General features: G+C 35.9%; 1 protein-coding gene across 3 annotated transcripts in view; it reads right to left on the reverse strand.

Moving 5' to 3' along the window:
* ccdc80l2 (coiled-coil domain containing 80 like 2) overlaps positions 1–20139 on the reverse strand; it is a 30773-nt gene that overhangs the window by 3352 nt on the left and 7282 nt on the right. For 2 of the 3 annotated variants that reach the window (XM_061907750.1, XM_061907752.1), the window contains exons 2-9: positions 19249–19337; positions 19021–19191; positions 15955–16106; positions 15645–15899; positions 13638–13887; positions 8012–8159; positions 6061–6200; positions 5837–5988 (exon numbers count right to left, since the gene is read on the reverse strand). In XM_061907750.1, coding sequence (XP_061763734.1) covers positions 5837–5988; positions 6061–6200; positions 8012–8159; positions 13638–13887; positions 15645–15899; positions 15955–16106; positions 19021–19191; positions 19249–19337 — 1357 coding nt within the window. The remainder of the gene's footprint in view (positions 1–5836; positions 5989–6060; positions 6201–8011; positions 8160–13637; positions 13888–15644; positions 15900–15954; positions 16107–19020; positions 19192–19248; positions 19338–20139) is intronic. The other variant, XM_061907751.1, reaches the window with a different exon arrangement.

Here is a 20139-nt window from a genome sequence, read left to right on the forward strand (position 1 = left end):
ATTTTCAAAATGGTGGAGGCTGATTTCAATCATTGTAAATCGCATAAAGGCAAGAAGATTAAGAGCTATTCAGTAGGATTTAAGGTCCAAGCTATTGAATATGCTAAAAAGAACAGTAAGCAGCTATGTTTTATTAATATACCGTAGCTGCGTGTGTCAAATATGAGTCATTAAATGACTCCCGCCTCCTGGTGGTAGAGGGCGCTGGTGATCCTTCTTGCGACTACTCGGCTGCAGAAGAAGTGACAACAAGCAGCAAGAGTTTATTTTTTCCTCTCGCTTGCACTTTTAACATGGAGGATTACATATCTAAAATAAAAGAGTTTTCTAAACTGGACTTTCAATCAAAGCAGGAGGTAATAAAGGAAGATCTCCATCGAGACGGAGAGACTTTTAAAACTGAAGAAAGATAAGGAAGATTTCTATAAACAAGTTATTGATAAATGATAAATGGGTTGTACTTGTATAGCGCTTTTCTACCTTCAAGGTACTCAAAGCGCTTTGACACTACTTCCACATTTACCCATTCACACACACATTCACACACATGGGAGGGAGCTGCCATGCAAGGCGCCAACCAGCACCCATCAGGAGCAAGGGTGAAGTGTCTTGCTCAAGGACACAACGGACGTGACGAAGTTGGTACTAGGTGGGATTTGAACCAGGGACACTCGGGTTGCGCACGATCAGAAGGAGCTGCGCATGGACTTCATTTATAAGTAAAGGTAAGACAATAATAAAGTTTTTTGTATAAATGTGCTTTTCATGATGGTATCCTTACATCACACTCAAATTTATAAGCGCAGGCCTAAATTTACCGCATACCTTTGGTGAACGCCGGAGTGAGAAGAGGTTTTAAATCAATTAGCGCCCCGGCGGCAATTCAAGGAAATACGGTAGTTGTGCTTGTGAGCTGAGACAACGTGGATGTCTAACGTTGGATCAACGTTGTTGGTTGGGAAATGACCAAATTTCAATGTCAAATCTACGTCAGAACCCAACATTGATTAAACGTTGTCAAGAAGTTTGTTGTTTCAGTGTTGTATTTATATAGAAGAATATTGGTTGGGAAATGACCAAAATTCGATGTTAAATCAACGTCAGACCCTAATATTGATTAAAATCATCAAAAAGCATGTTGTTTCAACGTTGTATTTGTGTTGTAGAATAATGGTTGAAAAATGACCACATTTCAATGTCAAATCAACTTTACAACCCGACATTGATTAAACGTTGTCAAAAAGTATGTTGTTTCAACGTTGTATTTGTGTTGTAGAATATTAGTTAGGAAAATGACCAAATTTCAATGTTAAATCAACGTCAGAACCTAATATTGATTAAAATCATCAAAAAGCATGTTGTTTCAACGTTGTATTTGTGTTGTAGAATATTGGTTGGAAAATTACCACATTTTAATGTTAAATCAACGTCACAACCCGACATTGATTAAACGTTGTCAAAAAGTATGTTGTTTCAACGCTGTATTTGTGTTGTAGAATATTGGTTGGAAAATGACCAAATTTCAATGTTAAATCAACGTCAGAACCTAATATTGATTAAAATCATCAAAAAGTATGTTGTTTCAACGTTGTATTTATGTTGTAGAATAATGGTTAAAAAATGACCACATTTCAATGTCAAATCAACGTTACGACCCAACATTGATTAAACGTTGTCAAAAAGTATGTTGTTTCAACGTTGTATTTGTGTTGTAGAATATTGGTTGGAAAATGACCACATTTTAATGTTAAATCAACGTCACAACCCGACATTGATTAAACGTTGTCAAAAAGTATGTTGTTTCAACATTGTATTTGTGTTGTAGAATATTGGTTGGAAAATGACCAAATTTCAATGTTAAATCAACGTCAGAACCTAATATTGATTAAAATCATCAAAAAGTATGTTGTTTCAACGTTGTATTTGTGTTGTAGAATAATGGTTGAAAAATGACCACATTTCAATGTCAAATCAACGTTACAACCCGACATTGATTAAACGTTGTCAAAAAGTATGTTGTTTCAACGTTGTATTTGTGTTGTAGAATATTAGTTAGGAAAATGACCAAATTTCAATGTTAAATCAACGTCAGAACCTAATATTGATTAAAATCATCAAAAAGTATGTTGTTTCAACGTTGTATTTGTGTTGTAGAATAATGGTTGAAAAATGACCACATTTCAATGTCAAATCAACGTTACAACCCGACATTGATTAAACGTTGTCAAAAAGTATGTTGTTTCAACGTTGTATTTGTGTTGTAGAATATTAGTTAGGAAAATGACCAAATTTCAATGTTAAATCAACGTCAGAACCTAATATTGATTAAAATCATCAAAAACCATGTTGTTTCAACGTTGTATTTGTGTTGTAGAATAATGGTTGAAAAATGACCACATTTCAATGTCAAATCAACGTTACAACCCGTCATTGATTAAACGTTGTCAAAAAGTATGTTGTTTCAACGTTGTATTTGTGTTGTAGAATATTAGTTAGGAAAATGACCAAATTTCAATGTTAAATCAACGTCAGAACCTAATATTGATAAAAATCATCAAAAAGTATGTTGTTTCAACGTTGTATTTGTGTTGTAGAATATTGGTTGGAAAATGACCACATTTTAATGTTAAATCAACGTCACAACCCGACATTGATTAAACGTTGTCAAAAAGTATGTTGTTTCAACATTGTATTTGTGTTGTAGAATATTGGTTGGAAAATGACCAAATTTCAATGTTAAATCAACGTCAGAACCTAATATTGATTAAAATCATCAAAACGTATGTTGTTTCAACGTTGTATTTGTGTTGTAGAATAATGGTTGAAAAATGACCACATTTCAATGTCAAATCAACGTTACAACCCGACATTGATTAAACGTTGTCAAAAAGTATGTTGTTTCAACGTTGTATTTGTGTTGTAGAATATTAGTTAGGAAAATGACCAAATTTCAATGTTAAATCAACGTCAGAACCTAATATTGATTAAAATCATCAAAAAGTATGTTGTTTCAACGTTGTATTTGTGTTGTAGAATAATGGTTGAAAAATGACCACATTTCAATGTCAAATCAACGTTACAACCCGACATTGATTAAACGTTGTCAAAAAGTATGTTGTTTCAACGTTGTATTTGTGTTGTAGAATATTAGTTAGGAAAATGACCAAATTTCAATGTTAAATCAATGTCAGAACCTAATATTGATTAAAATCATCAAAAAGCATGTTGTTTCAACATTGTATTTGTGTTGTAGAATAATGGTTGAAAAATGACCACATTTCAATGTCAAATCAACGTTACAACCCGACATTGATTAAACGTTGTCAAAAAGTATGTTGTTTCAACGTTGTATTTGTGTTGTAGAATATTAGTTAGGAAAATGACCAAATTTCAATGTTAAATCAACGTCAGAACCTAATATTGATTAAAATCATCAAAAAGCATATTGTTTCAACGTTGTATTTGTGTTGTAGAATAATGGTTGAAAAATGACCGCATTTCAATGTCAAATCAACGTTACAACCCAATATTGATTAAACATTGTCAAAAAGTATGTTGTTTCAACGTTGTATTTGTGTTGTAGAATATTAGTTAGGAAAATGACCAAATTTCAATGTTAAATCAACGTCAGAATCTACTATTGATTAAAATAATCAAAAAGTATGTTGTTTCAACGTTGTATTTGTGTTGTAGAATAATGGTAGAAAAATGACCACATTTCAATGTCAAATCAACGTTACAACCCAACATAGATTAAACGTTGTCAAAAAGTATGTTGTTTCAACGTTGTATTTGTGTTGTAGAATATTGGTTGGAAAATGACCACATTTCAATGTTAAATCAACGTCAGAACCTAATATTGATTAAAATCATCAAAAAGTATGTTGTTTCAACGTTGTATTCGTGTTCTAGAATATTGGTTGGAAAATGACCACATTTTAATGTTAAATCAACGTTACAACCCAACATAGATTAAACGTTGTCAAAAAGTATGTTGTTTCAACGTTGTATTTGTGTTGTAGAATATTGGTTGGAAAATGACCACATTTCAATGTTAAATCAACGTCAGAACCTAATATTGATTAAAATCATCAAAAAGTATGTTGTTTCAACGTTGTATTTGTGTTGTAGAATATTGGTTGGAAAATGACCACATTTTAATGTTAAATCAACGTCACAACCCGACATTGATTAAACGTTGTCAAAAAGTATGTTGTTTCAACTTTGTATTTGTGTTGTAGAATATTTTTTAGGAAAATGACCAAATTTCGATGTTAAATTAACGTCAGAACCTAATATTGATTAAAATCATCAAAAAGTATGTTGTTTCAATGTTGTATTTGTGTTGTAGAATATTGGTTTGAAAATTACCACATTTTAATGTTAAATCAACGTCACAACCCGACATTGATTAAACGTTGTCAAAAAGTATGTTGTTTCAACGTTGTATTTGTGTTGTAGAATATTAGTTGGAAAATGAGCACATTTCAATGTTAAATCAACGTCAGAACCTAATATTGATTAAAATCATCAAAAACCATGTTGTTTCAACGTTGTATTTGTGTTGTAGAATAATGGTTGAAAAATGACCACATTTCATTGTCAAATCAACGTTACAACCCGACATTGATTAAACGTTGTCAAAAAGTATGTTGTTTCAACGTTGTATTTGTGTTGTAGAATATTAGTTAGGAAAATGACCAAATTTCAATGTTAAATCAACGTCAGAACCTAATATTGATTAAAATCATCAAAAAGTATGTTGTTTCAACGTTGTATTTGTGTTGTAGAATATTGGTTGGAAAATGACCACATTTTAATGTTAAATCAACGTCACAACCCGACATTGATTAAACGTTGTCAAAAAGTATGTTGTTTCAACGATGTATTTGTGTTGTAGAATATTTTTTAGGAAAATGACCAAATTTCAATGTTAAATTAACGTCAGAACCTAATATTGATTAAAATAATCAAAAAGTATGTTGTTTCAACGTTGTATTTGTGTTGTAGAATATTGGTTGGAAAATTACCACATTTTAATGTTAAATCAACGTCACAACCCGACATTGATTAAATGTTGTCAAAAAGTATGTTGTTTCAACGTTGTATTTGTCTTGTAGAATATTGGTTGGAAAATGAGCACATTTCAATGTTAAATCAACGTCAGAACCTAATATTGATTAAAATCATCAAAAAGCATGTTGTTTCACCGTTGTATTTGTGTTGTAGAATAATGGTTGAAAAATGACCACATTTCAATGTCAAATCAACGTTACAACCCAACATTGATTAAATGTTGTCAAAAAGTATGTTGTTTCAACGTTGGATTTGTGTTGTAGAATATTAGTTAGGAAAATGACCGAATTTCAATGTTAAATCAACGTCAGAACCTAATATTGATTAAAATCATCAAAAAGCATGTTGTTTCAACGTTGTATTTGTGTTGTAGAATAATGGTTGAAAAATGACCACATTTCAATGTCAAATCAACGTTACAACCCAACATTGATTAAACATTGTCAAAAAGTATGTTGTTTCAACGATGTATTTGTGTTGTAGAATATTAGTTAGGAAAATGACCAAATTTCAATGTTAACTCAACGTCAGACCCTAACATTGATTAAAATCATCAAAAAGCATGTTGTTTCAACGTTGTACTTGTGTTGTAGAATATTGGTTGGAAAATGACCACATTTTAATGTTAAATCAACGTCACAACCCGACATTGATTAAACGTTGTCAAAAAGTATGTTGTTTCAACGTTGTATCTGTGTTGTAGAATATTGGTTGGAAAATGAGCACATTTCAATGTTAAATCAACGTTTGAAGATGATACCTGAGCAGGATGTTCTCTTCCTCAGCTCGCTGCTCGTCCTTCCCGCATGACGGAGGATCTTTGCGCTCTCGTTCTTCTTCAGGGCGCCTGGACGGGAAGTGGTCGATGTGTTGGAACATGGCGAGGCTGGAAGGCGGGGCTTCAAACACTCTCTAAGGGCGGGAAGAAGCAGGCGCAGGTCAAGCAAGCGCAGAGAAAACGCCAGAAGGACGGCCAGGTCTCACGTTGGGCTTGATGTCGTAGTCGGTGATGGTCATGGAGAACAGGTCGGACGAAGACAAGCCAAGCTCCGCCCTCAGGAGCGAGATCAGACGCGGATCCGACCAGCGCTCGCTCGCCACCTCGCTGAACGGCGGCTCGGAGTCTTCGAGGCACAAAGACAATCACTGGACTTTTCATTAGGGACACGTAAGCATAGCCAGTGGGTTCATGACCATGACTTCTGTTTTGTTTGATCTGCCGTTTTACTGCCCTGTTACAGACACTTTTTGGAAACAATGAAAGTATGTAAATAAACATTTTTTAAATATTTTTCTGTAATAAAGTCATTTCACTATATATATATATATATATATATATATATATATATATATATATAGTCTGGTGTGGCTTATATATAGAAAACAATTTTTCTTTCCAAAATATAGTGGGTGTGGCTTATACACCGGTGCGCTCTATAGTCTGGAAAATAAGGTCGACTATGTGGGACTTCTTTACCCTTTCAGAGGACATTTGAACAGCTATTTGTTCCGCAAACATTCTGCCAAAAAAACCCACACATCAAACTTTAGCAACCACTTAAAGGGTCAACATCCATGTACATGACACTTTTTATTCACGTGAAACCATTTTTAGACTTCTTTCATTCAATTGTTGAAGAAAATTTGACGCATGCTAACACTTAATCAGAGGTGCCCATTACGTCAATCGCGAGCTACCAGTCGACCGCGGGGGGTGTGTCAGTCGATCTCCAGCCAGGCTTTTAAAAAAAATAGACCTAAAAATTAGTGATCATCAATCTTCACCAAGACGTCACTTAAATGACATTCACGGTACCGGAGGGTCTTGTGAGATGACGCTGGCTGCTGCAAGATCATCATTATGAAAATATGATTGAGAGGAAGGCGAGAAACACTTTTTATTTCAACAGACTCTCGCGCCGTACCTTCCGTCAAAACTCTAAAGGCCGACTGCACATTTCCTATCTTCACAATAAAAGCCCTGCTTCATGCTGCCTGCGCTAACTAAATACAGAGTCTCGGAAAACTGGCGTGCACAAGCGATCCCTCAGACAGCTGGCGTGCACATCACTTGTGCACGCCAGCTTTCCGAGACTCTTATTTTGTTAGCGCAGGCAGCATGAAGCAGGGCTTTTATTGTGAAGATAGGAAATGTGCAGTCGGCCTTTAGAGTTTTGACGGAAGGGACGGCGCGAAAGTCTGTTGAAATAAAAAGTGTTTCTCGCTTTCCTCTCTGTCATTTTTTCATAATAATGAACTGGCAGCAGCCAGCGTCATCTCACAAGACCCTCGGGTGCCGTGAATGTCAATCAAGCAAGCTACGGAATTTGCCGCCAATGTTTTTCTTGTAAAGTGTATGGAAGCTGGATGAATTAGATGCCAAAAAACAACCACTTTCATGTGGTATTGTACAAAAAGGACAACTTTTTTTCTCCTCCATTTGAAAATGTGGGCGTTATCATCATTACTGTCTGATTCCAATCAATGCAAGTCATCAGAATCAGGTAATACACCAACTTATATTCTTGTCTTTGTGAAAGAAAGACATCTATATGTGTTACACATGCTTGTATTATCATTAAACACATTTAACTTGTTTACAAAAATGTCTTTTTCATAAATAAATAAATATAAATGATATATATAAATGAAGTAGGTCCCCTCGAGTTGGTCAATTGAAAAGTAGCTCGCCTGCAGAAAAAGTGTGGGCACCCCTGCACTAAATCATGGGAAATGAAAATTGTACAAGCCGATTTTTTTGGTGCAAAATAACTAATTTCACATCATTTCATCAAAAATGTAAAAATATAAAATACTTAAAATCTTTTTTAGACAGTCAAATCCTGGCGACTGAAGACTTTAGTGCAGGAACACGAGAGATAAATGAAGACTTTAGAGCAGGAATAGGAGAGATAAAAATGACAGGTAGTCCTACCAAGTTGGTGCTGCTGCAGCGTCAGCACGCCGTCGCCCACCATGGTCGCCACGGTAACCTGCCTGAGCGCCAGCTGGCAGTGATGCTGCTGGTTCTCAGCACGCTGCTGCACGTACAAGCTGGTGTCTGTGGTGGGCGTCGATATCAGCTGACAGAGTAAACAAACAGTCAGAAGACAACAGTAAACAAACAGTCAGATGACAGGAGTAAACAAACAGTCAGCTGACAAGAGTAAACAAACAGTCAGCTGACAAGAGTAAAGAAACAAAAGTAAACAAACAGTCAGATGAAAAGGGTAAACAAACATTTAGATGACAGGAGTAAACAAACAGTCAGCCGACAAGAGTAAACAAACAAGAGTAAACAAACAGTCAGCTGACAAGAGTAAACACAAAAGAGTAAACAAGCAATCAGCTGACAATAGTAAACAAACAAACCGCTGACACGAGTAAAAAAACAAAAGTAAACAGACAATCATCTTACAAGGGTAAACAAAGAGGAGTAAACAAACACTCAGCTGACAAGAGTAAATAAACAAGAGTGAAAAAAACAATCAGCTGACAAGAGTAAACAAAAAAGCGTAAACAAACAATCAGCTGACAAAAGTAAACAACAAATCAGCTGACAAGAGTAAACAAAAAAGAGTAAACAAACAGCTGGCAAGAGTAAACAAAAATGAGTAAACAGACAACCAGCTGACAGAAGTAAACAAACAATCAGCTGACAAGAGTAAACGAACAAGAGTAAACCAGCAGTAAGCTGAAAAGAGTAAAGAAACAATCAGCAAATAAAGAAGAGTAAACAAACAATCAGCTGACAAGAGTAGACAAATAAGAGTAAACAAACAATCAGCTGACAAGAGTAGACAAATAAGAGTAAACAAACAATTAGCTGACAAGAGTAGACAAAGAAGAGTAAACAAACAATTAGCTGACAAGAGTAAACAAACAATTAGCTGACAAGAGTAGACAAAGAAGAGTAAACAAACAATTAGCTGACAAGAGTAAACAAACAAGAGTAAACAAACACTCAGCTGACAAGAGTAAACAAACAAGAGTAAACAAACACTCAGCTGACAAGAGTAAATAAGCAAGAGTAAAAAAACAATCAGCTGACAAAAGTAAAAAAAACAATCAGCTGACAAGAGTAAACAAAAAAGCGTAAACAAACAATCAGCTGACAAAAGTAAACAAAAAATCCGCTGACAAGAGTAAACAAAAAAGAGTAAACAAACAGCTGACAAGAGTAAATAAAAACGAGTAAACAAACAATCAGCTGACAGAAGTAAACAAACAATCAGCTGACAAGAGTAAACGAACAAGAGTAAACAAACAGTAAGCTGAAAAGAGTAAAGAAACAATCAGCAAACAAACAAGAGTAAACAAAGAAGAGTAAAGAAACTGACAAGAGTAGACAAATAAGAGTAAACAAACAATTAGCTGACAAGAGTAGACAAAGAAGAGTAAACAAACAATTAGCTGACAAGAGTAGACAAAGAAGAGTAAGCAAACAATTAGCTGACAAGAGTAAATACACAAGAGTAAAAAAAAACAATCACCTGACAAAAATAAAAAAAACAATCAGCTGACAAGAGTAAACAAAAAAGCGTAAACAAACAATCAGCTGACAAGAGTAAACAAAAAAGAGTAAACAAACAATCAGCGGGCAGAAGTAAACAAACAATCAGCTGACAAGAGTAAACAAACAGTAAGCTGAAAAGAGTAAAGAAACAATCAGCTAACAAAGAAGAGTAAACAAAGAAGAGTAAACAAACAATCAGCTGACAAGAGCAGACAAATAAGAGTAAACAAACAATTAGCTGACAAGAGTAGACAAAGAAGAGTAAACAAACAATTAGCTGACAAGAGTAGACGAAGAAGAGTAAACAAACAATCAGCTGACAAGAGTAGACAAAGAAGAGTAAACAAACAATTAGCTGACAAGAGTAGACAAAGAAGAGTAAACAAACAATTAGCTGACAAGAGTAGACAAAGAAGAGTAAACAAACAATCAGCTGACAAGAGTAGACAAAGAAGAGTAAACAAACAATCAGCTGACAAGAGTAGACAAAGAAGAGTAAACAAACAATTAGCTGACAAGAGTAGACAAAGAAGAGTAAACAAACAATCAGCTGACAAGAGTAGACAAATAAGAGTAAACAAACAATTAGCTGACAAGAGTAGACAAAGAAGAGTAAACAAACAATTAGCTGACAAGAGTAGACAAAGAAGAGTAAACAAACAATCAGCTGACAAGAGTAGACAAATAAGAATAAACAAACAATTAGCTGACAAGAGTAGACAAAGAAGAGTAAACAAACAATTAGCTGACAAGAGTAGACAAAGAAGAGTAAACAAACAATCAGCTGACAAGAGTAGACAAAGAAGAGTAAACAAACAATCAGCTGACAAGAGTAGACAAAGAAGACTAAACAAACAATTAGCTGACAAGAGTAGACAAAGGAGAGTAAAAAACTATTAGCTGACAAGAGTAAACAAACAATTAGCTGACAAGAGTAGACAAATAAGAGTAAACAAACAATTAGCTGACAAGAGTAGACAAATAAGAATAAACAAACAATTAGCTGACAAGAGTAGACAAAGAAGAGTAAACAAACAATTAGCTGACAAGAGTAGACAAAGAAGAGTAAACAAACAATCAGCTGACAAGAGTAGACAAAGAAGAGTAAACAAACAATCAGCTGACAAGAGTAGACAAAGAAGACTAAACAAACAATTAGCTGACAAGAGTAGACAAAGGAGAGTAAAAAACAATTAGCTGACAAGAGTAAACAAACAATTAGCTGACAAGAGTAGACAAATAAGAGTAAACAAACAATTAGCTGACAAGAGTAGACAAATAAGAGTAAACAAACAATCAGCTGACATGAGTAGACAAATAAGAGTAAACAAACAATTAGCTGACAAGAGTAGACAAAGATGAGTAAACAAACAATTAGCTGACAAGAGTAGACAAAGAAGAGGAAACAAACAATCAGCTGACAAGAGTAGACAAAGAAGAGTAAACAAACAGTTAGCTGACAATAGTAGACAAAGAAGAGTAAACAAACAGTAAGCTGAAAAGAGTAAAGAAACAAGCAGCAAACATACAAGAGTAAACAAAGAAGAGTAAACAAACAATTAGCTGACAAGAGTAGACAAAGAAGATAAACAAACAATAAGCTGACAAAAGTAAACAAAAAATCAGCTGACAAGAGTAAACAAACAGCTGGCAAGAGTAAACAAAAATGAGTAAACAAACAATCAGCTGACAGAAGTAAACAAACAATCAGCTGACAAGAGTAAACAAACAAACAAGAGTAAACAAACAGTAAGCTTAAATGAGTAAAGAAACAATCAACAAACAAACAAGAGTAAACAAAGAGGAGTAAACAAACAATCGGCTGACAAGAGTAGACAAAGAAGAGTAAACAAACAATTAGCTGACAAGAGTATACACAGAAGAGTAAACAAACAATTAGCTGACAAGAGTAAACAAACAAGAGTAAACAAACACTCAGCTGACAAGAGTAAATAAGCAAGAGTAAACAAACACTCAGCTGACAAGAGTAAATAAGCAAGAGTAAAAAAACAATCAGCTGACAAAAGTAAAAAAAAAATCAGCTGACAAGAGTAAACAAAAAAGCGTAAACAAACAATCAGCTGACAGAAGTAAACAAAAAATCAGCTGACAAGAGTAAACAAAAAAGAGTAAACACACAGCTGGCAAGAGTAAACAAAAATGAGTAAACAAACAATCAGCTGACAGAAGTAAACAAACAGTCAGCTGACAAGAGTAAACAAACAAGAGTAAACAAACAGTAAGCTGAAAAGAGTAAAGAAACAATCAGCAAACAAACAAGAGTAAACAAAGAAGAGTAAACAAACAATCAACTGACAAGAGTAGACAAAGAAGAGTAAACAAACAATTAGCTGACAAGAGCAGACAAAGAAGAGTAAACAAACAATCAGCTGACAAGAGTAGACAAAGAAAAGTAAACAAACAATTAGCTGACAAGAGTAGACAAAGAAGAGTAAACAAACAATTAGCTGACAAGAGTAAAAACAATCAGCTGACAAGAGTAAACAAAAAAGCGTAAACAAACAATTAGCTGACAAGAGTAGACGAAGAAGAGTAAACAAACAATTAGCTGACAAGAGTAAAAAACAATCAGCTGACAAGAGTAAACAAAAAAGCGTAAACAAACAATCAGCTGACAAAAGTAAACAAAAAATCAGCTGACAAGAGTAAACAAAAATGAGTAAACAAACAATCAGCTGACAGAAGTAAACAAACAATCAGCTGACAAGAGTAAACAAACAAGAGTAAACAAACAGTAAGCTGAAAAGAGTAAAGAAACAATCAGCAAACAAACAAGAATAAACAAACAATCAGCTGACAAGAGTAGACAAAGAAGAGTAAACAATTAGCTGACAAGAGTAGACAAAGAAGTGTAAACAAACAATTAGCTGACAAGAGTAGACAAAGAAGAGTAAACAAACAATTAGCTGACAAGAGTAAATAAGCAAGAGTAAAAAAACAATCAGCTGACAAAAGTAAAAAAACAATCAGCTGACAAGAGTAAACAAAAAAGCGTAAACAAACAATCAGCTGACAAAAGTAAACAAAAAATCAGCTGACAAGAGTAAACAAAAATGAGTAAACAAACAATCAGCTGACAGAAGTAAACAAACAATCAGCTGACAAGAGTAAACAAACAAGAGTAAACAAACAGTAAGCTGAAAAGAGTAAAGAAACAATCAGCAAACAAACAAGAATAAACAAACAATCAGCTGACAAGAGTAGACAAATAAGAGTAAACAAACAATTAGCTGACAAGAGTAAACAAACACTCAGCTGACGAGAGTAAATAAGCAAGAGTAAAAAAACAATCAGCTGACAAAAGTAAACAAAAAAGCGTAAACAAACAATCAGCTGACAAAAGTAAACAACAAATCAGCTGAAAAGAGTAAACAAAAAAGAGTAAACAAACAGCTGGCAAGAGTAAACAAAAATGAGTAAACAAAGAATCAGCTGACAGAAGTAAACAAACAATCAGCTGACAAGAATAAACAAACAGTAAGCGGAAAAGAGTAAAGAAACAATCAGCACACAAACAAGAGTAAACAAAGAAGAGTAAGCAAACAATCAGCTGACAAGAGTAGACAAAGAAGAGTAAACAAACAATTAGCTGACAAGAGTAAACAAACAAGAGTAAACAAACACTCAGCTGACAAGAGTAAATAAACAAGAGTAAAAAAACAATCAGCTGACAAAAGTAAAAAAACAATCAGCTGACAAGAGTAAACAAAAAAGCGTAAACAAACAATCAGCTGACAAAAGCAAACAAAAAATCAGCTGACAAGAGTAAACAAAAAAGAGTAAACAAACAGCTGGCAAGAGTAAACAAAAATGAGTAAACAAACAATCAGCTGACAGAAGTAAACAAACAATCAGCTGACAAGAGTAAACAAACAGTAAGCGGAAAAGAGTAAAGAAACAATCAGCAAACAAAAAGAGTAAACAAAGAAGAGTAAACAAACAATTAGCTGACAAGAGTAGACAAACAATCAGCTGACAAGAGTAAACAAAGAAGAGTAAACAAACAATTAAGGTGCATTCTTACCATTAACCTTCGTTTGCCCTTGAAAGTCTCCAAAAAGTCCTTCAAGGCAGTTTTGTCCTTCTCACTCACTTCCTGTTTGGACTTCTTTCCTTTTCTTTTCTTCCCTTTCTTTCCCTTCTTCCCTTTGCCCTTCTTCTTCTCTTCCTCCTTGTTGTTTCTCTCTTCCTTGTTGTTGTTGTTGTTGTTCTCTTCTTCTCTCACCTCCTCCTCCACCCACTTGTTAGAGCCTTCAGCTGAAGACGTGTCAGGCCTTCAAAACAACCACATGGGAAAGCAGAAGAGCGTTGGAAGGAAGTCATCAGGCGGTGATCCGGATCATCCCCAAAATGTCATCACGTCTTCTTTATCTCGTTTGTGACTTTTAGCAACATTTCTTCATTCTTGTCTGACTTGTCTACTCTGGAGGACATTTGTGTCTTCACTACCAAACTTGGGTTTTACACTCAATTTATGCTGATGACTTTTTGGGGGTTTCAATTAATTTTTTTTATAATAAAATAGGCTCCAGCGCTCCCCGCCACCCCAAAAGGGTCAAAGCGGTACCAAATGGATGGATGGGAAAAAAAATAAAAACATTTTTGAAAAAAATAAATAAATATGTTAGCAGAATGTGTGTGTTTTAAAATTCAGTATTTTAAAAGTTAGCATGTAAAAATTCAGTGTTTCAAAACTTTGTGTTTAAAAATTCAGGTTAAAACAATTTAACGTGTAAAAAATAATTGTTATAAAATGTAGTGTTTCAAAATGAAGTGTATAGAAATTCCATGTTTGTGTAAAAATTCTGTGTTTTCAAGTTAAATGTATAAAGAATTCAGTGTTTTAAAGTTCAGTGTATAAAAAAAATCAGTGTTTCAAAATTGAAAGTGGTTTTGAAATTCAGTGCTTTAAATTAATTGTATAACATTTCAGTGTTTAAAAAGGCAGTCTTTCAAAATGTAGTATATGCAAATTAATTGTTTAAAAATGTTATGTATTAAGAATTTAATGTTTTAAAGTTCAATGTATAAAAATGCAATGTTTCAATATTAAAAAGGGTTTTAAAATTCAGTGTTTTAAATTCATTGTGTAAAAAACTTAGTGTAAACGCTTCCAGTATTTTAAAATTCATTGTTTAGAAATTCAAGGTATAAAAATTCAGTGTTTTAAAATGTTGTGTTTAAAAATTAATTATAATTATTATAAATGATAATAATTGTAATAATAATTATTATTATTATTACAAAATAATAATTAATTAACTAATTATTATTCAGGATGAAACTATATAATGTATAACAATTCACTGTTTTAAAATTGTGTGTATAAAATTCAATATTTTAAAAATGTTGTGTTTAAAAATTAATTATTTAAATTATTAATTATTCAGTGTGAAACTATTTAATGTATAAATATTCAGTGTTTCAAAATTAAGTGTATTAAAATTCAGTATTTAAAATTCCCTGTGTAAAAAAATTCAATGTTTCAAAATGTTGTGTTTAAAAATTCAGCATTTTAAATTCATCGTGTAAAAAAATAAAACCAGTGTTTTAAAATTCAGTGTATAACAATTCAGTGTTTTAAAATTGTGTGTATAAAATTCAATATTTTAAATTAATTGTGTAGAGAAAATTCAGTGTTTAAAAATGTTGTGTTTAAAAATTAATTACTTAAATTATTAATGATTAATTATTCAGTGTGAGACTATTTAATGTATACACATTCAGTGTTTCAAAATTAAGTGTATTAAAATTCAGTATTTAAAATTCCCTGTGTAACAAAATTCAATGTTTCAAAATGTTGTGTTTGAAAATTCAGCATTTTAAATTCATCGTGTAAAAAAATAAAATCAGTGTTTTAAAATTCAGTGTATAACAATTCAGTGTTTCAGAATGTTGTGTTTAAAAATTCATTATTTAAAATTCAGGGATGAAACTATTTAATGTATCAAAAATCATTGTTTTAAAATGTGTATAAAAATTCAGTGTTTCAAACTCCATTGTTTAAAAATCTAATGTAGAAACAAATCACCTTTGGTTCTTCTCTTCACGTTTTCCCGCCGACACGTGCGCCCTCTCCCTCGCCACTTCCTGTTTGCCTGTGCCGGGCGCCTTACGGATGACGAACCTGGACCTCCCGCTGAGGATGTCCTGGATCTTGCTCCTCAGGGCGGCTTTCCTCCTCTGCGAGGCGACCATTGAGCTGGCCTGACTCGGCCTGGGCGTGATCCTCTTCTTCATCCTCCTCCTCGTCACCCGAACCTTCTTCCTCAGGCCGCCTCCGCAGCTGCCGGGACAAAAGATGGCATCAGGCGCTCCCGGGACCACCTCCAGGAGTTTACCTTATCTTGGATCTCTTCCTGGTGATCTTCTCCAGCTTCCTGGCGGGCAGCTGGTCGATGACTTCCAAGATGGCCTCCACGCGCACCGGGTAGGGGAAGCGCTCGCTGACTCGAAGGTTTTTTTTCAGGACCAACATGTTGAAGGCTTGGTCCTGAAAGCAGCGATTGGTGATACCAGGTCCCAGTCCCATACTCCTTGTAGGTATCGGCCTGATATCAGCAGTATTGTACTATTGTATACTACACAAAATACCGGTACTTTTTTATTTTTCATGGACAAAACACACACACAGCACTTACAAGCAGAGACGTGTTTTGGCTTCAAAACTGCCGGTAAAGGTGACGCCGTGAAAGCTGAAGCAGCGCTCTGGTTATTTAAAGCAGTGGTCCCCAACCACCGGGCCGCAGAAGAATTTTTTATTAAAAAAATAAATAAATAAATACATTTTTTTTGTATTAAATCAACATAAAAAAGACAATATACACTTACAATTAGTGCACCAACCACAAAAACCTCCCTTTTTCATGACAAAAACTTCCCTTTTTTCATGAGAAAGGAAAAAAAAAAAAAAAAAAGGACCCCCTCCCCCAGGCTGCGGGACAAATTATTAAGCGTTGACCGGTCCGCGGATACAAAAAGGTTGGGGACCACTGCCTTAAAGTACTTTTTTTATTTTAGGAAAAAAAAAAAGTGTCAGTATTGTGAAGAATACAGACTCCGGCTTATTAGTGATTCCCAAAGCCCAAAAAAAGTCTGCGGGCTATAGAGCTTTTTCATTTCGGGCTCCAGTACTCTGGAATAACCTCCCGGTAAAAGTTCGAGATGCCACCTCAGTAGAAGCATTTAAAACTCATTTGTATACTCTAGCCTTTAAATATACTCCCTTTTTAGACCAGTTGATCTGCCATTTATTTTCTTTTTCTCCTATGTCCCACTCTCCCTTGTGGAGGGGGTCCGGTCCGATCCGGTGGCCATGTACTGCTTGCCTGTGTATCGGCTGGGGACATCTCTGCGCTGCTGATCCGCCTCCGCTTGGGATGGTTTCCTGCTGGCTCCGCCGTGAACGGGACTCTCGCTGCTGTGTCGGATCCGCTTTGGACTGGACTCTTGCGACTGTGTTGGATCCATTATGGATTGAACTCTCACAGTATCATGTTAGACCCGCTCGACATCCATTGCTTTCCTCCTCTCCAAGGTTCTCATAGTCATCATTGTCACCGACGTCCCACTGGGTGTGAGTTTTCCTTGCCCTTATGTGGGCCTACCGAGGATGTCGTAGTGGTTTGTGCAGCCCTTTGAGACACTAGTGATTTAGGGCTATATAAGTAAACATTGATTGATTGATTTTCATGCAAAAATTTGGGGAATATTCGGACTTTTCTGAAAGTTTTGGTTTTTTTTTTTTAATAGAAAAAGTTAGTAATATTTTTTGAGAAAAGTTGTCATTGTGGAAGAATTATTTTGGAATACACAAGAAAAAAGTATAACATTGTAGAGCAGGGGTGCTCACACTTTTTCTGCAGGCGAGCTACTTTTCAATTGACCAACTCGAGGGGATCTACCTCATTTATATATATCATTTATATTTATTTATTTATGAAAGAGACATTTTTGTAAACAAGTTAAATGTGTATAATGATAATACAAGCATGTGTAACACATATAGATGTCTTTCTTTCACAAAGACAAGAATATAAGTTGGTGTATTACCTGATTCTGATGACTTGCATTGATTGGAATCAGACAGTAATGATGATAACGCCCACATTTTCAAATGGAGGAGAAAAAAAGTTGTCCTTTCTGTACAATACCACATGAAAGTGGTTGGTTTTTGGCATCTAATTCATCCAGCTTCCATACACTTTACAAGAAAAACATTGGCGGCAAATTCCGTAGCTTGCTTGATTGACATTCACGGCACCCGAGGGTCTTGTGAGATGACGCTGGCTGCTGCCAGTTCATTATTATGAAAAAATGACAGAGAGGAAGGCGAGAAACACTTTTTATTTCAACAGACTTTCGCGCCGTCCCTTCCGTCAAAACTCTAAAGGCCGACTGCACATTTCCTATCTTCACAATAAAAGCCCTGCTTCATGCTGCCTGCGCTAACAAAATAAGAGTCTCGGAAAGCTGGCGTGCACAAGTGATGTGAACGCCAGCTTTCTGAGGGATCGCTTGTGCACGCCAGTTTTCCGAGACTCTGTATTTAGTTAGCGCAGGCAGCATGAAGCAGGGTTTTTATTGTGAAGATAGGAAATGTGCAGTCGGCCTTTAGAGTTTTGACGGAAGGTACGGCGCGAGAGTCTGTTGAAATAAAAAGTGTTTCTCGCCTTCCTCTCGGTCATATTTTCATAATAATGATCTTGCAGCAGCCAGCGTCATCTCACAAGACCCTCCGGTACCGTGAATGTCATTTAAGTGACGTCTTGGTGAAGATTGATGATCACAAATTTTTAGGTCTATTTTTTTTAAAAAGCCTGGCTGGAGATCGACTGACACACCCCCCGCGGTCGACTGGTAGCTCGCGATCGACGTAATGGGCACCCCTGCTGTAAAGCGTCTTTGAGTGCTCAGAAAAGCGCTATAGCAAATAAAATGTATACCACTCCACTTCAACTTAAAAACAGTATAAGTCCATTGCAGACTTGAATGGAAATGTGAATATTTTTCAGAGTAGTCAGTGTAAAGCTTGTATAAGAAATGAGTCACAATAGAAGTGAGTAGCAAGTGTGGGGGTAACACCGTCATTGTTTGGGGCTGCACGAGTGCGCTTCATTTCGAAAAATGTCCAAATATTGTGTTGAAAATGTCACCATCCAGTGTGAACACAAATGTTGTCCTACACTGCCTTAGTGCCCTTGGGCAAACATCTTGCGCTTCCCCATGAAGACTGTTAAAAAACCTTCAACGTTAGAATCCATGTTTTTGCCAAATGAAGCTCAGCACTCGTGTGCAGCCCCAGACTGCGAGCTCGGACTTGGACAACGGCCCAATCATTCCCGGTGGGCAGCAAAGCTCCACTGCCGCACAAGCTGCACACGGACTACTTCAAAGCGGGCGCTCACCTGGGTGAGCTGCAGGTAGTGCAGCAGTCTGGTGACGGTGTCGGGGTCCAGGGTCTCCACCGTGGCGTCTCCTTGGGCGCTGCTCTTCTGGATCCTGCCCTCCATCATGGCGTTCTGCACGATGGTGACCAGCAGCGTGTCTCGCTCTGCCAGGCGGCAGTTCAGAGACTTCTAGAGGACAACACAACATCAGCACATCGCCTGAAAGACCTAAACGACCTAAAGGACCTGGTCCATGTCCTCCAGCTGCTTCTCCATCATGCGCAGGTAGTGGTCCTGGTGCGAGGGCGCCGTGATCACCCACAGACGCTTTTTACCTGCACAAAAAAAACATATACATATATATATATATATATATATATATATATATATATATATATATATATATATATATATATATATATATATTGCTCTGTTGAATGTCGAGGGAAAGATCTTCCTTGCAGTCATGGCCAAGAGACTAACAGCTGGATGCAATCTTACTTGGAGGAGAGGAAACAGGTGGTAGAGGTGAACGGCACCATGTCCCCTCCCCTCTCAGTAAGCTGTGGAGTCCCTCAGGGGAGTATACTAGGACCTTTACTGTTCCTAATATACGTGAATGACATGCCATCAGCATGCCACTGTGAATTGTTCCTGTATGCGGATGACTCGGCCCTGCTGGTATCCGGCAAGGACAAGTCACAGGTGGAACAAATGCTCAGTGCTGAACTCCTCAATATTTGCACCTGGCTCGCTGACAACAAGCTATCCATACACTTAGGTAAAACGGAATCCATCCTATTTGGGTCCCATATCAAACTTAAGAAGGTCAGTGACTTCACTACAAAAGTGGGTGACATTGTTATCACCAGGAAGGATGAGATCACCTACCTAGGTTCCATTCTAGAGGCTAATCTTTCCTGTGATAAAATGGCAACCAAGGTGATCAAAAAGGTCAACCAAAGAACGAGATTCCTCTACAGAATCTCCTCTCTGGTCAACAAAAGCACCTTGAGGATTCTAGCGGGAACTCTCAGTCAACCCTTCTTCGATTACGCTTGCACCTCCTGGTACCCCAGCACCTCCAAAACCCTCAAATCTAGACTCCAAACATCCCAGAATAAGATAATCCGGTTA

Source organism: Nerophis ophidion, linkage group LG08 (assembly GCF_033978795.1).
Source record: "Nerophis ophidion isolate RoL-2023_Sa linkage group LG08, RoL_Noph_v1.0, whole genome shotgun sequence".
Lineage (NCBI taxonomy): Eukaryota > Metazoa > Chordata > Actinopteri > Syngnathiformes > Syngnathidae > Nerophis > Nerophis ophidion.